The 15,096-nt window shown below is 41.6% G+C and overlaps 1 protein-coding gene across 2 annotated transcripts in view; it reads right to left on the minus strand.

The window, feature by feature from the left end:
- P2RY14 (purinergic receptor P2Y14) overlaps nucleotides 1-1,747 on the minus strand; it is a 29,846-nt gene extending 28,099 nt beyond the window's left edge. The window contains exon 1 of one of the 2 annotated variants that reach the window (XM_030216716.1): nucleotides 1,462-1,747. In XM_030216716.1, coding sequence (XP_030072576.1) covers nucleotides 1,462-1,730 — 269 coding nt within the window. In that variant the 5' untranslated portion in view covers nucleotides 1,731-1,747. The remainder of the gene's footprint in view (nucleotides 1-1,461) is intronic. The other variant, XM_030216717.1, reaches the window with a different exon arrangement.
- Nucleotides 1,748-15,096: the final 13,349 nt, after the last annotated feature.

The raw sequence follows: 15,096 nt of genomic DNA on the forward strand, positions 1-15,096 counted from the left end.
TTTTTAGGGGTCCTTTTACTAAGGTGCGCTGAAAAATGGCTTGTGCTGTTGTAGACGTGTATTGGACGCACGCAGGTCCATTTTTCAGCAACCTGCAAAAAAGGCCTTTTTTGGGGGGGGGGGGGCAAAAATGGACATGCGGCAAAATAAAAATTAGCGCATGTCCATTTTGGGCCACAGACCTTACTGCCACGCATTGACTTAGCGGTAAGGTCTCGCGTATTAACCGGGCTTTAATCATCAGTGCACGTACACTGCTGATTATCGCCCGGTTAGCGCTACGCAGTAGAAAATAAAAAAAATATTTTCTGCCATTCATATCGGACGCACGTAAAAAATGGAATTACCACCCAGCTCTCGTGGTAGCCTACACCCCTTAGTCTTTCAAATTGTGATTGAATCACTTGGGCCCAGATGCACAAAATCTAACGAGCCAGCAACATGGTTTTGACACTGGTTCTAGCTGGTTTAGCGAGCAAGGAGTAAAACAAGACATGCACAAAAGGTTTCTCCGAGCTCTTTTCCTGTCAGAATAGCAGCTAACGAATATTGTATGCAAAGATATTATAATGAGATAATTACTATACAAATGTGCATGCAAAGCGATGCACAGCCATTTTCCCAGTGATGCACAGAAGCAGCTCCTACCTTTACCTGGAAAATTTAACGGGTGGTCAGGAGCTGCCGGTATTGCCTGGCTAGAGCTGTCACAGCTGCGGACTGACTAAGTGCTTTGAAAATATGCCTCTTTGCCTCCCCAAGCCTCTTATACGGGGCGCCTATGCTCCCGGGCATCAGCAACATGACTGCAATAAAAAAAAAAAGCTATGCCGGCTTTCTTACAGGCAGCTTGTCTGTGTGTAGGAAAGCCGTCTGTAGCATTGCACAGAGTAGCCACGCTTAACGATTGGCTGTTCTGCACTTGCTCAGCTGGCTGGCTGGCTCCCCCCCCTATTGCATGCAAATGAGTTCATCACAATAGCAGCGCACAGCTCATTTGCATGCAATTCGCTTTGAGAATGTTTATTTCCAAATCGGTAATTTTTTACCGAGGTGGAAATACAGAATGATTCTTTAGGGGACCTCTTTAGGGTCTTGATCGTTTACTTACCTCCCACCCCCACCTTGTTTTGAGGAGATCGGTATAGCTGGATGAGATATTAGTCAGTCAATGTGATCATCCACATATAATAGTAATTTTTAAAGACCCACCACTTATTTCCTGGCAAAAACTGTTATGCTTTACAACATATGTGTCTAACTAGCAAATATCCTAATCCCCAAACAGAGAGTGCTACAACAGCTTATAGCAATCATCAGGCCATTACAATTATTTTGCTTTTTTGGTAGAAAATGAGGGAAAACTCTAGGAATAATCTTGGGCTCCAATATTTGTGTACATCTTAGGGAAACTTCTTATTATTTGTTATATATATATGTGATCCAATTATAGCTACTTACCAGATACTGCAAATCTTTTCCTTTGATGTGCAGTTTTGGTTGCAGCATTGGTGCTGGAGAAAACTGGAGTCTGTGTAGGTTTTCACACCTTTCAAAGAGTAAAAACATAAAACAACAACAACAACAACAACAAAAAAACAAATCTTGAATTCTTCAAAGCATAAAAGTCCCCCCTTCCAGATGTGGTATCCGGCAGTAAAGTGCTGAATAGTTTCCAGAAGCTGTGGCTGATGTACAATAACCCTATAACAGCATCTGAACTTCTGCATTGCCTATTAGAGTGCATCTCCCACTTCATCTCCAAAACTTAAATACTCGAAGCACATTTGCAGAATGTTTAAACCTTGGCAGATGCTAAGTATGTCAGATGTGCAGAACTATTCTGCTGTACACAAGTGTCCAGTCTGACGCCTTCTCGGAGTTAAAGGTCTGTAATATTTGGCAAAAGAACAAAAAAGCCTTAGCTGAGTCAAAAAGAGAATGAAAAAACACCAAACTCTTTTCCCATGCTAATCTGTGACCTTGTTTCTTAAGGATGTATTAATAGCTTCTGTATTAGAGAAGGGGCTAGTTAGTATATAGTCTTAATGATTATGTATTACAGTCTGAGGTGTGCTGGGTGTTTCAACATATAAATTTTGTTCTGAGAATTTTCACTGGTTTCTGTACTATTAAATAAAAAAAAAAAATGTAATGATTATCATTCTAGTACATGCATTTCATAAGCAAATTAATATTTTATTTAACAATTTGCATTTATGGATATTTCCCAGAGTGCTCACACATTCTTGTGTGTTACTGGTCCGAACTGTTACATCTTTAGGGATCATATTTCTATAAGTCCTTGGCCCACTATTGGAATTATGGTGTTATTTCTTTTTAAATTGGGGCTTGACAGATCCACCTGTTTGTAACCGACCCTGTATTTTTCAGTAAAAGTTATGTTTAGATGCAACTCTAAATTGGAGATGCTGAAAAAGTACTGCAAAAACTGAGAAGCAAAATATGGGAGCAGCACCAAAACTAGCGGGATTGTGAAAACCACTATTTTATTTTAAAATGTCAATAAATATAAAAGCAAAAGGCACCAAAAGGCATTCTAAAGCAAGTGTATTCAAAGGAAAATTCTTTATATCATTAGCAGCTCGACATGTTTCGACACAGTCGACACAATCCCATATTCGCCTGTAAGGATTCTTTGAGCAGGAATTGATTATTGAATGGTCCTGCCAGGACCTTGCTTTGCACATCTTGAAGTTACTTGTCAGAGTGCTTTTTTCTTTGCCGATCCTCATCTGTGGAATTCTTGATCTTTATCCCTGCATGGTGAATTCAACTTAAAGACCTTTAAATCCTTGCTGGAGACATGCTTTTTTCAACAGGCATTTATGGGTGATTGAGGAGGCACATTAGGATTGTGGTATCTGGGATAGAAAGTAAAAAGAAATTAACACTATGTTTACTAAGGTACGCTATAGGCGCGTTAGCTTGGTTAACGCTCGTCAAATGTTAATGCACCCATAGAAATGTATAGGCACCTTAGCGTTTAACGCGCATTAACATTAAAGGCACATTAAAAACACTAATGCACCTTAGTAAACATACCCTTAATTGTATTGCTGTGTTTTGATATAATATGTCTCTTTTATGACTTTTTGTATTATCTTTCCTGTCAAAATTATTGTATCAAAATTATTGTAGTTCTTTTAATTTCAAATTTATTGTAAGTAATGTAAACTGCTTTGCTCTGCTTGTCAGTTAATGGCAGTATGTCAAGTCACAAATAAATAAAATAGTCAGAACAATCGCTAGAAAATTGTCAAGAGAGAGCCACTCTTTTGGTGATATTTGTTTTTGAACAGGACCTCAATACCGTTTTAAGATTATACTTTAAACAATCAAAAATTCCTTTTGGAAGAAATAGGATCTGGATATATCCAGATGTCACGAAGTCCACTCAAGAGAGAAGGAAAAATGTTTTGATTATGAAAAAGGAGATTCTGGACTTGGGGGGCACTTTCTTCTTAGCCTATCCGTGTAAATGTTTGATCAGATATTTGGATGTAAAGTACATGTTCTATTCACCTGAACAATTAAGGGCATTTTTGGATTTGAAAAAGCTGTAATTTTGTTGGGTTAAAGATTGATAATTGGGGAGGGTAATCACATGTAAGCCTTTTTGGTGAATTGTTTAGACTATACCTAAATGACTCCTTTTAATCCTGCTGCGTCCCCTTAACATTAGTGGTCTAAGGAAGCTGATCTTTTTTTTTTTCTTATATATGTTAAATAACATTTGTCTTTCTTTATCTTAAGCTGTGTTTTCTTTTCACAAGTGTTTAACTTGTAATAAAATGTTAAATAATTCAAATAAATAAAATAGTCTGCATCTATCTTTATTATCAAAGCAAACCTTTACCACTATCACCTTGAAAAGACTGCCCTTGGCACTCTCAAGGACAGTCTTTTCACAATCCTTAGGGCTCTGTTTACTAAGGTGCATTAGTGTTTTTAGTGCGCCTACACTTAACGTGCACGCTAACCATGTAGGCGCTTATAGGGATAGGCACATGCATGGTTAACGCGCATTAAAAATGTTAATATGCCTATAATACTGCTTAGTAAACAGGGCCCTTAGTTTGTCACACACGAGTATTTGAATAAACTGCCTTTATGTCTACAACAATGCGCCAGTTTATTGTTGTTCAGGAAGAGTCGCAAAACACATCTCTTTCTAACACATGATTCTTATTCGACAATAACATCACTTTGAGGGGCATAATTGAACGAAAACGTCTATCTCCATGGGCGTTTATCTCCGAGAATGGGTCCGTGAAGGGGCGGACCGAACCGTATTTTCGAAAAAAATAGACGTCCATGTTTTATTCGACAATTTGTGAGCTGGGCGTTTTTGTTTTTCAGTGATAATGGAAAATGAAAGCGCCCAGCTCAAAAACCAATAAATCCAAGGCATTTGTTCGTGGGAGGGGCCAGGAGTCGTAGTGCACTTGTCCCCCTCACAGGCCAGGACACCAACCGGGCACCCTAGGGGCACTTTTACAAAAACAAAAAAAAAAAGGTAAAAGAGCTCCCAGGTGCATAGCACCCTTCCCTTGTGTGTTGAGCCCCCCAAATTGCCCTCAAAACCCACTGCCCACAAGTCTACACCATTACTATAGCCCTAAGGGGTGAAGGGGGGCACCTACATGTGGGTACAGTGGGTTTGGGGGGTTGGACGACTAAGCATTAAGCAGCACAATTGTAACAGGTAGGGGGGGATGGGCCTGGGTCCACCTGCCTGAAGTCCACTGCACCCCCTAACAACTGCTCCAGGGACCTGCATACTGCTGCCAGGGAGGTGGGTATGACATTTGAGGGTGAAAATAAAAAGTTGTGAAACATCATGTTTTGTGGTGGGAGGGGGTTAGTGACCACTGGGGGGAGTAAGGGGACGTCATCCCCGATTCCCTCTGGTGGTAATCTGGTCATTTAGGGCACTTTTTGGGGCCTTATTCATGAAAAAACAGGGTCCAGGAAAAGTGCCCTAAATTGTAGCTACAAACGCATACTATTTTTCCATTATCGGCGAAAGGCGCCCATCTCTGTTCGGGTGATAACCACGCCCCAGTCCCGCCTTCACCACACCTCCGACACGCCCCCGTCAACTTTGTACGCTTCCGCAATGCAGTGCAGTTGAAAACGTCCAAGTTCGGCTTTCGATTATACCGCGTTATTCGTTTTTGGGAGATAAACGCCTATCTCCCGATTTAGGTCGCAATATAGGCGTTTTTGTCTTTCGATTATAAGCTGGTTTGTATTTGTTTCATCACCGGAGGTGGTTAGCGCCTCACGGTACTATGTAAGCCACATTGAGCCTGCAAATAGGTGGAAAAATGTGGGGTACAAATGTAACAAATAAATAAATCTTATCATATAAAAAGAGAGAGTTGGTCTACAGTGTCCTTCAAATCATCGGACACTGGAACCAACATTAGAATGTCATCGACATAGAATAACAACAACTCACCTACTTCCAGTTGAATATTACCTGATGAGGCCATAAACAAATTTAAAAAAAAGTGGAAATAAAGGAGAGCCTCGTGGCACTCCCCATTCTGGAGACCAAAACAGAGAAAATATTATTGTGCCAAACACTGTAACACTGGTTTACTAAAAAGTCCTTAAACCATTTCAAAGCAACATCCAATGCCAATATCACTCAGTCCTTTTAAAAGCAAATTATGATCTACTGTGTTAAACGCAGCAGATATATCAAATGGAAGTAAAATAATTTATTTCCCAAGACGTAATTGCTATTTAACAAAAGAAGTCAATAGCAAAAAAAAGATTCCGTGTTATGACCTGGTCTAAAACAGAATTGAGAAGTATGCAAACATGAAAATGTATCCAAATAGTCCAGGCTTTTCCAAGTTTAGTCCTCAAGGGCTGCAAGATTTTCAGGCTATTGCTCATGAGTATGCATGAGAGAATCTGCAAATAATGGATGTAGTGGGCATTCATGCATATTCATAAGCAAGATCCTGAAAACTTGGCTTGTTTGCATCCTTCGAGGACTGAAGAGCTAAACCCAACTTGTCTCCAGAAGGTCCTAGTAATAATTTCATCAGGATGTTCTTATTGCTTCCAACAATTGGTAGAATTGTCCCTTTTATTGGCAGGATGCTGCAAAATGAAAATTGGTGCATGTCCATTTTGGGGCCTGAGACCTTAGTGCCACCCATTGACTTAGCGGTAAGGTCTCGTGCGTTAACCGGGCGGTAATCGTTAGCGCATATACAATGCCGATTACCGCCCGGTTAGCACCGTGTGCCAGAAAAGTTCCTACGTGTGTAGTGGGCGTGCATAAAAAATATTACTGTCCGGGCCACATGGTAGCCAGGCGGTAGTTCCAAATTGTTGCAAATTGAGCACGTGTAGGCGCCTATGCAACTTAGTAAAAGGGCCCCTTAGTGTCTTATTGGTTGTTTCTTTCCTGCCAGCTCTCTGAAAATGCTTGTTTTGACAATGAAGCAGCCTCCTTGTTAGTTGAGGCTGAGGGTTGCCCTTCAGGTGTGCACATAATCAGTATGTGGTATCTATGGCCAAATTTACTCTTCTGCCCCTTTAACTTAAACTGATGGCACACAGACTGTAGAGGGTCCCCCTTACTTTTATGGCTAGAATATTAATAATAGGCACAATAAGGAAGCAGGCAATAGTTGTCTTTAAAATAAGAACTCCCGTAATGAATAATTATGTACAAAAGTAGAATAAGTGAAAGACAAATTGTCCTTAAAGCTCTAGTCTTCTTTGAGTAGTTTCATGTACTTCAAACTCCAATGTTGTAATCTCTCATTCCCAGAAATTGCAAAAATTGCTTTTTATTCCTTATATGATACCTTTGTTGATTCTTTCTCTTGTCTTCTCCTACTCTGTTGCCCTCTCCTTGTGCTAAACTTGGTGTATATGTTTGGCTAGAGGTCACCTTATCATCTAGCGGGTGGCAACAGAGTTTCCATACTAGTATCCCTTTACCTTTTTAGAAAATTGTCTCATATATGTGGCTTAACAGGTAAGCACTTTGTAATGGCCTGAGTATTTTTAACTGTATAATAGAGGTGGAGGTGTGGGCAGGTATGAGGTAATGAAGTTTTCGTGGGGATTTCATTTGGAAATTCCATGTTTTACTATGCAATTTTCATCAGCTGTCAGTGTGTGGGGGTTTTTTTTGTGGTCCACTAACATTTTCAGAAGAAAAGTCCAAGGGGAAAATTATTTGTTGCAAGCAACCTACATAGTTTTAAAATTACTCAAATTGTAGCATTTTTTTGAACTTAACTGAACAGAGCCTTGCCTACATGCATGCTACTGCTACTGAAAAGTAATGAGAATAGGTTTTACCACAAGATGGTGCTGTTGTATTTGATTCATATTTAACCATAAACAGCAAAATCATTTTGCCTCTTCTCTTTATTGAGTTTGGCAATTGCACATTATACATCCCTGTGAGGTACATAGTAAAATAGAACACACACTGTAGTACAGAATACAAGAAGCTCATTTCAGTAGTGTTGCTACTGAGATCAAATAGTTAGATCTGGGGTGTCGATCACTTGTATTAGATCTAGTGTACTTTTGCTGATAGAAAGCTTCATTTGTAGCCAGACTTGATGATTGAAATTTCCAATGTATTCCAAACATAACCTAGTGTGTACGCTCCCTTAATATCAAAGAAGGCCAAGTTGCTCCACAAAGAGTAATTCCAAAGGTTCTGCAATTGTTTGTCCACTTCCAAGGCTGTAAAATAAGTGACCAATACCAAATGGTCAATCACTGTTCGGAGAAGTACTGTACCAGGTGGATATTTAAGATCAAGCTTCCCTACAAGAACTCTCCCCTGAAATATCTACCCTGAGGAATCCTCAGCAGGGGAGTCTAAGAGCCTTTTTCCACATTACCTCACACATGGCTTTGTGCTCCTCATAACAACTAGGAAAGTTAACCCCATTGTCCTCTGTAGAGCGTTTCAATTTTTCAGCGCTATCCTAGGTTGCCTCCAGAAGAATTTTGCCAAGGAGAATTCCAGTGTTTATGCCATTGTTTGGGGAAAATACCTGGTCATCACAGCACTATAATATTTTATCACAGTAAAGTTTGCCTATTTGCGGATGATGCTAAGATCTGTAACAGAGTGGACACCAAGGAGGGAGTGGAATACATGAAAAAGGATCTGAGGAAGCTAGAAGAATGGTCTAAGGTTTGGCAATTAAAATTCAATGTGAAGAAATGCAAAGTGATGCACTTAGGGAATAGAAATCCACGGGAGACGTATGTGTTAGGCAGGGAGAGTCTGATAGGTACGGGCGGAGAAAGGGATCTTGGGGTGATAGTATCTGAGGATTTGAAGGCGACGAAACAGTGTGACAAGGCGGTGGCCGTAGCTAGAAGGTTGTTAGGCTGTATAGAGAGAGGTGTGACCAGCAGAAGAAAGGGGGTGTTGATGCTCCTGTATAAGTCGTTGGTGAGGCCCCACCTGGAGTATTGTGTTCAGTTTTGGAGGCCGTATCTTGTTAAGGATGTAAAAAGAATTGAAGCAGTGCAAAGAAAAGCTACGAGAATGGTATGGGATTTGCGTTACAAGACGTATGAGGAGAGACTTGCTGAACTAAACATGTATACTCTGGAGGAAAGGAGAAACAGGGGTGATATGATACAGACGTTCAAATATTTGAAAGGTATTAATTCGCAAACAAACCTTTTCCGGAGATGGGAAGGTGGTAGAACGAGAGGACATGAAATGAGATTGAAGGACATGAAATGAGATTGAAGGGTGGCAGACTCAAGAAAAATGTCAGGAAGTATTTTTTCACGGAGAGAGTAATGGATGCTTGGAATGCCCTCCCGTGGGAGGTGGTGGAAATGAAAACGGTAACGGAATTCAAACATGCATGGGATAAGCATAAAGGAATCCTGTGCCGAAGGAATGGATCCTCAGGAGCTTAGTCAAGATCGGGAGGCGGGGCTGGTGGTTGGGAGGCAGGGATAGTGCTGGGCAGACTTATACGGTCTGTGCCCTGAAGAGCACAGGTACAAATCAAAGTAGGGTATACACAAAAAGCAACAAATATGAGTTATCTTGTTGGGCAGACTGGATGGACCGTGCAGGTCTTTTTCTGCCGTCATCTACTATGTTACTATGTTACCCCTCCAAAACATGTTTAGGGGACATCTCTTCTGTACGAGGATCACCAGCTGAGCTGCATTATGTTTCTCCATTACTCCAAATTGTCCTGAAACAAAATCCACCAAAGTACTTTATCCCCTTCAGCCCTTGACGTCATCATCTACTATGCCATCATCTACTATGTTATGTTACTATGTTCATTGAGAAGGGATGGCAGAAAGAGCCTCCCGGACACAGAACAAATTTAGAGGAAGAAAGCTGGATTTGTCCTAGTTTATCTATTGTAACCAAAGCAGCAAGTCCATGTATATTAGGGTCAGAAGAAAACTAATGTCTCTAATGTAGAGCAAGGTATCATCTGCATATAATGTTGTTTTAGATTTGTAATCACTAATCATCATTTCTTTAATGTTACACTTAATGACAAAGGCTTGAAGTTCAATTGTAGTATTAAAAAGAGGGTGATGAAGGGAGTCAGGTTTGATGTGTGTCACTGGCTCATGCAAACTACTCTGAAAAAGTGTTACTGGTATTTATCCAAAGGGAAGCTTGGAGGGAAGTATGTAATATATGTGCATTGAATAAATTGATCCCCACCTATTTTAGAACATAAGTATATGGTTTTGTTTAAGGTTTTGGTACTGACGCATAGCACTGCTCCTTTGGCGGCTTTGGTTGTGCCCTATGTTCCCCTTCATTCCTTGCGAAGTCAGAATGCTTTTATGTTGAAAACCTTTTTTGAGTTTCACACATTTGTAGTTAACCAGAAAGGGTACTTTTGTAAATTTGAGTCTTACCTTATGGAATGTGTTGCCGTTTTTAGTATATACATAAGGGTTGTTGAAGTGCTTTAAAGGCCCCTTTTACAAAGCAGCGGTAAGCCCAACACGGGCTTACCGCTTGCTAAAAAGAAAGTACTGCCAGGTTACCACGGTAGTTTCCACCCCCAGCATGCCATCATATTCGACGCTACAAAAATATATTAATTTTTGTAGTGACAGTGTGTACCTGGTGGTAATTGGGCAGTGCCACATGCTGCCCAGTTACCGTTGGGTTAGTGCGAGAGCCCTTATGCCAACTCAGTGGGTGGCGGTAAGGGCTCCCCTCCAAAATGGCTGTGTGTCAAGTGCGCTAATTGCCGCATGGCCATTTCCTCAAAAAAAGAAAGACCTACTACTACTACTACTATTTAGCATTTCTATAGCGCTACAAGGCATACACAGCGCTACCTTTTACCAGCTGTGGTAAAAGGGGAGCCTCGAGCTAATGCCAGTGCAGGCCCCCTTTTGCTGTAGCTTGGTAAAAGGGACCCTAACTGCTTACTTAAAGCCTGCTTTCTGTGACTGCTTTGGTTTTCACATTTCTGGTGGCTGGGTTTAGGTACCTGCGGGTCTGTGGTTTTTAATCTTTGTGTTTTGCTTCTTGTGTGTATGGGTTGGATTGATTGATCTTGTATGTTTGTTCTTTCTTATTGATATTGTAGTTCTTTTTTTTAAATTTTATTTATTTATTTATATTGTTCATCGCTGTGTTCTTGTATAAGCCAACCAGTATAGTAAATGGAATAATCTATAAACTATAACTTCATTCTACTGTGTCAAAAGCCTTTGCAGCATCTACTGAGAGAGTTGCCAGACAGTAATTCACCATAAGGGCATATTGAAAGACATTACAAAGAATTTGTGTGTAATCTTATGAACATCTCCCTTTCATAAAACCTGTTTGGTTTTGGTGATAAAAATAAGGAACAATCTAGTTGCCAGAATCTTTGCAAACACCTTACATTAAAGATAGATATGTGCCTGTAATTCCATGGATATAAGGAATCCTTATTTATTGGGTTTTTGTAAAGTAAGCATAACCTATAGAAAGATCCTTTCTGCTCTATTTTTCAGGATAGAAGTATAGGAGCTATGGTGCTAGATCTTCTATAAAGAGTTGCTAAAATACCTTGGAGGACAGGAGAAACGGGTGATCTGATACAGACGTTCAAATATTTGAAAGGTATTAATCCGCAAATTAACCTTTTCCAGAGACGGGAAGGTGGTAGAACTAGAGGACGTGAATTGAGGTTGAAGGGGGGCAGACTTAGGAGTAATGTCAGGAAGTATTTTTTCACAGAAAGGGTGGTAGATACGTGGAATGCCCTCCCGTGGGAGGTGGTGGAGATGAAAATGGTAATGGAATTCAAACATGCGTGGGATAAATGCAAAGGAATCCTGTTTAGAAGGAATGGATCTAAGTACATAAGTAATGCCACACTGGGAAAATACCAAGGGTCCATCGAGCCCAGCATCCTGTCCACGACAGCGGCCAATCCAGGCCAAGGGAATCTTAGCGGAGATTGGGTGGCGACGCCGGTATGTGGAGAGTAAAACTGGTGCAGGGTGGACTTCTACGGTCTGTGCCCTGATCGTGACTGAATAGATATGGATGGACTGGAATGTAAATTTTAAGGGGCTTCGACGTTTGCTTCAGAACTTTTAGTACAGGAACAGTGATGGGCAAACTTTTACGGTGTGTGTCCTGAGAAAGGCAGGGACAAATCAAACTCGGGTATACATATAAAGTAACACATACCATGTAAAATGGGTTTATCTTGTTGGGCAGACTGGATGGACCTGTTCAGGTCTTTATCTGCCGTCATTTACTATGTTACTATATTACCTGAAGTTTTATGCTATAGCATTTAATGTATCCTCCAGATGAACGTGTTATCCAACACGTGCTTGTCGTCGTCTGGCAGAGTAGAATGTGGTAGCCTATCTCTGTTAAAAGGAACTTCCGTACTAGTTCAACTCTTAAAGTCACCTGGTTATCTATAGAACTGACACCACATCATTAGGTCTTATTCCTCAGGCATCCTGCGGTGATTTTGGGATCGGCTTATGCTACTGATGCACTAATAAATAAAATTTGTTTGTTAGCACTGGGGATGGGTCTGAGGGCGGAGAGTGGGTATGATCTGCACTAATTGATTAGCACAGCTTTCTTGCCCTGAGCTAACCGATTACCACATCGTTAGCACGTGAGTCCTTACTGCGTACAAAATAGGTGGCGGTAGGTGCTCATACACTGATGGCTACGTGCTAATGGGAAAATTAGCGTGTGGCCATTAATACAGAAAAATGTAAAAATCAGCCATTTTCCACCTGCAGTAAAAATGGCCTTAGCGCACAGGAATATATATTTTTTTACCACAGTTTGGAAAAGGCCTCAAAATTACACCTTTCATGACAGTCATTCTTCCTGTTAGAAATTCCCTTATATGGTAGACCGGCCCCACCTGGTGCATCCCAGAATGCACCACTCAGGGCAGAGCACTGCCATTTCTTAGATTATGGTGCTGGAGGCAGGGGTGAGTGAGCATCATTCCTGCATTGTCAGCTCCGAGGGTCTGGGGGCCTTGCAAAGGGGTTGGAGGTGGGTGGATGCCAGTAGTCACCAGGGAGTGTGGTTTTTTTTTTGTTTTTTGTTTTGTTTTACAGTTGGGGGAGGCAAGAGGGCCCATCAGACCACAAGGGACTTTTTTTTTTTTATTCATATTGGGTGGGGAGTGCTGCCACTAGACACCAGGGCAATATTAGGTCAGAAGAGAGGGAGAGAGATGGGGCAAATGTTGACCGCAGGGGGTCTATCCAGTACGTGTCTGGCATTGAGCCCCCACGGTAGACAGTGTACAGCCCTGCATTGCTGTGGGGTACATAATAATAGGCTCTTTAGAATACATTTTAATATGCTGTATGCTGATGTCTACCATGGGAGTAAACTTCAGCGCAGAAACATTTTTTGAATTCAGCAACCATTAATGGGCAGGTAAAATGCTTGTTAAGGGCGCACTGCAGCTTGCAGTAGGTTTCTGCATCAGTCCCTCTGTGCTGTAGGTACCTCTGAAGAGTTGCTTACCTGCTGCTCCAGAGTCATGCTGCCCCTCCCCAGAAAAAATCTCCTGCCCTCGTTGGATGCCTAGTTCACCTAATAGCAGGACCAGTCCTGACAAAAATGTTTTCAGAAATTTGATCATCTGCAGATGTACGTTACTTGTCTTCCTGTTGGAAGAGTAGACTAATGGTTAGTTCAGTGGGATCAGAACCTGGAGAACTGGATTCAACTCCAACTGCAGCTCCTTGTGACCCTGTACAAGTTACTTAACCCTCCTTTGCCCCAAGTACAGACTTAGATTATGAGCCCACTAGGGACAGAAAAAGTACCTGAATATAATATATGTAAAGTGCTTTGGTTGTACCACAGAAAAAAAGTATATCAAATCTATTACCCTTTACCCTTTTATATTGCTATCAGCCAAAGAAGCACAAGACCAACAGATAAAGGGACAAATCTTTGTTACAAAAATAAAGGAATAACTTGATTTCAGAGATGAAAGCAATTATAGCACAATTCAAAATGTTTTGGCATCAGTAGTACGTGCAAAGATTTTAAAACAGAAATAGCTGATGATAGTCCAGTGACCAGTGGATGAACTTGAGGTTTCTTGGAACCAAAGCTTGTATTTGTGTTTTCTAGATTTTGTTCCAAATATTTGTTTGTGTTTTGGTGGCATTAAGTGCATCTCCATGATCTGTCATGTACACAAGGGGACAATTCTATAACTGGGTGCCTATAAATAGACACTCAGAGGGTGCCTGATTGGAGCCTATTCTATAAAGGAATGTAGCCTATAGAGCTAGTGTACTTGTATGCACCTAAGTGCCAGAAATATGCATGTAACTTATTCTATAAGCTACACACGTGTGAGTCCCGTCCATGCTCTGCCCAAACTCCACCTATTTGTGCACCCACCTGTAAAATACACACTATGTAAGATATGCACATATTTACAGAATAGAACTTAGGCAGAATTTTGGCATGTGTATGATATGTACACACATACCTGTGTATATGCCGTTCTTCTAATGAATTGAATGCATTTTCAGCAGATAACTGTTAGCACCTGGACTAGCTTGCTACACACACTGTAACTTGCCTTAATTTTAGCTAACCACTAAATAAGGGGCGTATCTGTGTGGGGCCACAGGGGCCTGGGCCCCCGCAGATTTCGCCCTGGACCTCCCTACCGCCATCAACCCTCCCCCGCCGTTGCCATCACCAACCTTTGGTGCTGCGACGTGCTGCGACGTCAGACTCCGAAACTGGATGCAGCTTTGAACAGCCAGCTGAAAGAATATTTTTAAAGGCAGCGGCAGGAGGAAGCGGACCTCGGCTGGCGGGGGTTGGGTTCCCCCGCCAGCAAAGGTAGGTGACGGCGGCGGGGGGGGGGGGGGGGTCGGTGACGACGGCGGCAACGGCGGGGGGGGGCTATAATGTGCCCCCTCATTCTGGCTCTGGCCCCCCTACCGCTGCAGTTCAGATACGCCTCTGATTAAATTATCCTAACTGATTCTGTACCACTCATCTTATTACCATCATATATCTGCTGTTGATCCCATAGCTATGTGGTAAAGCCATATTGTAGAAAATCTTTAGCATCATATCTGTTAGTTGAATGTTCTAATGCAGTGGTTCCCAAACCTGGTCCTGGAGGCACCCCAGCCAGTCAGGTTTTCAGGATATCCACAATGAATGTCTTATGACTATTCATTGAGAGGACATCCTGAAAACCTGACTGGCTGGGGTGCCTCCAGGACCAGGTTTGAGAACCACTATTCTAATACATACTTATTAGGTGTACATAAGTACATAAGTACATAAGTAGTGCCATACTGGGAAAGACCAAAGGTCCATCTAGCCCAGCATCCTGTCACCGACAGTGGCCAATCCAGGTCAAGGGCACCTGGCACGCTCCCCAAACGTAAAAACATTCCAGACAAGTTATACCTAAAAATGCGGAATTTTTCCAAGTCCATTTAATAGCGGTCTATGGACTTGTCCTTTAGGAATCTATCTAACCCCTTTTTAAACTCCGTCAAGCTAACCGCCCGTACCACGTTCTC

This window comes from Microcaecilia unicolor, chromosome 10 (genome assembly GCF_901765095.1).
Source record: "Microcaecilia unicolor chromosome 10, aMicUni1.1, whole genome shotgun sequence".
Classification (NCBI taxonomy): Eukaryota; Metazoa; Chordata; class Amphibia; order Gymnophiona; family Siphonopidae; genus Microcaecilia; species Microcaecilia unicolor.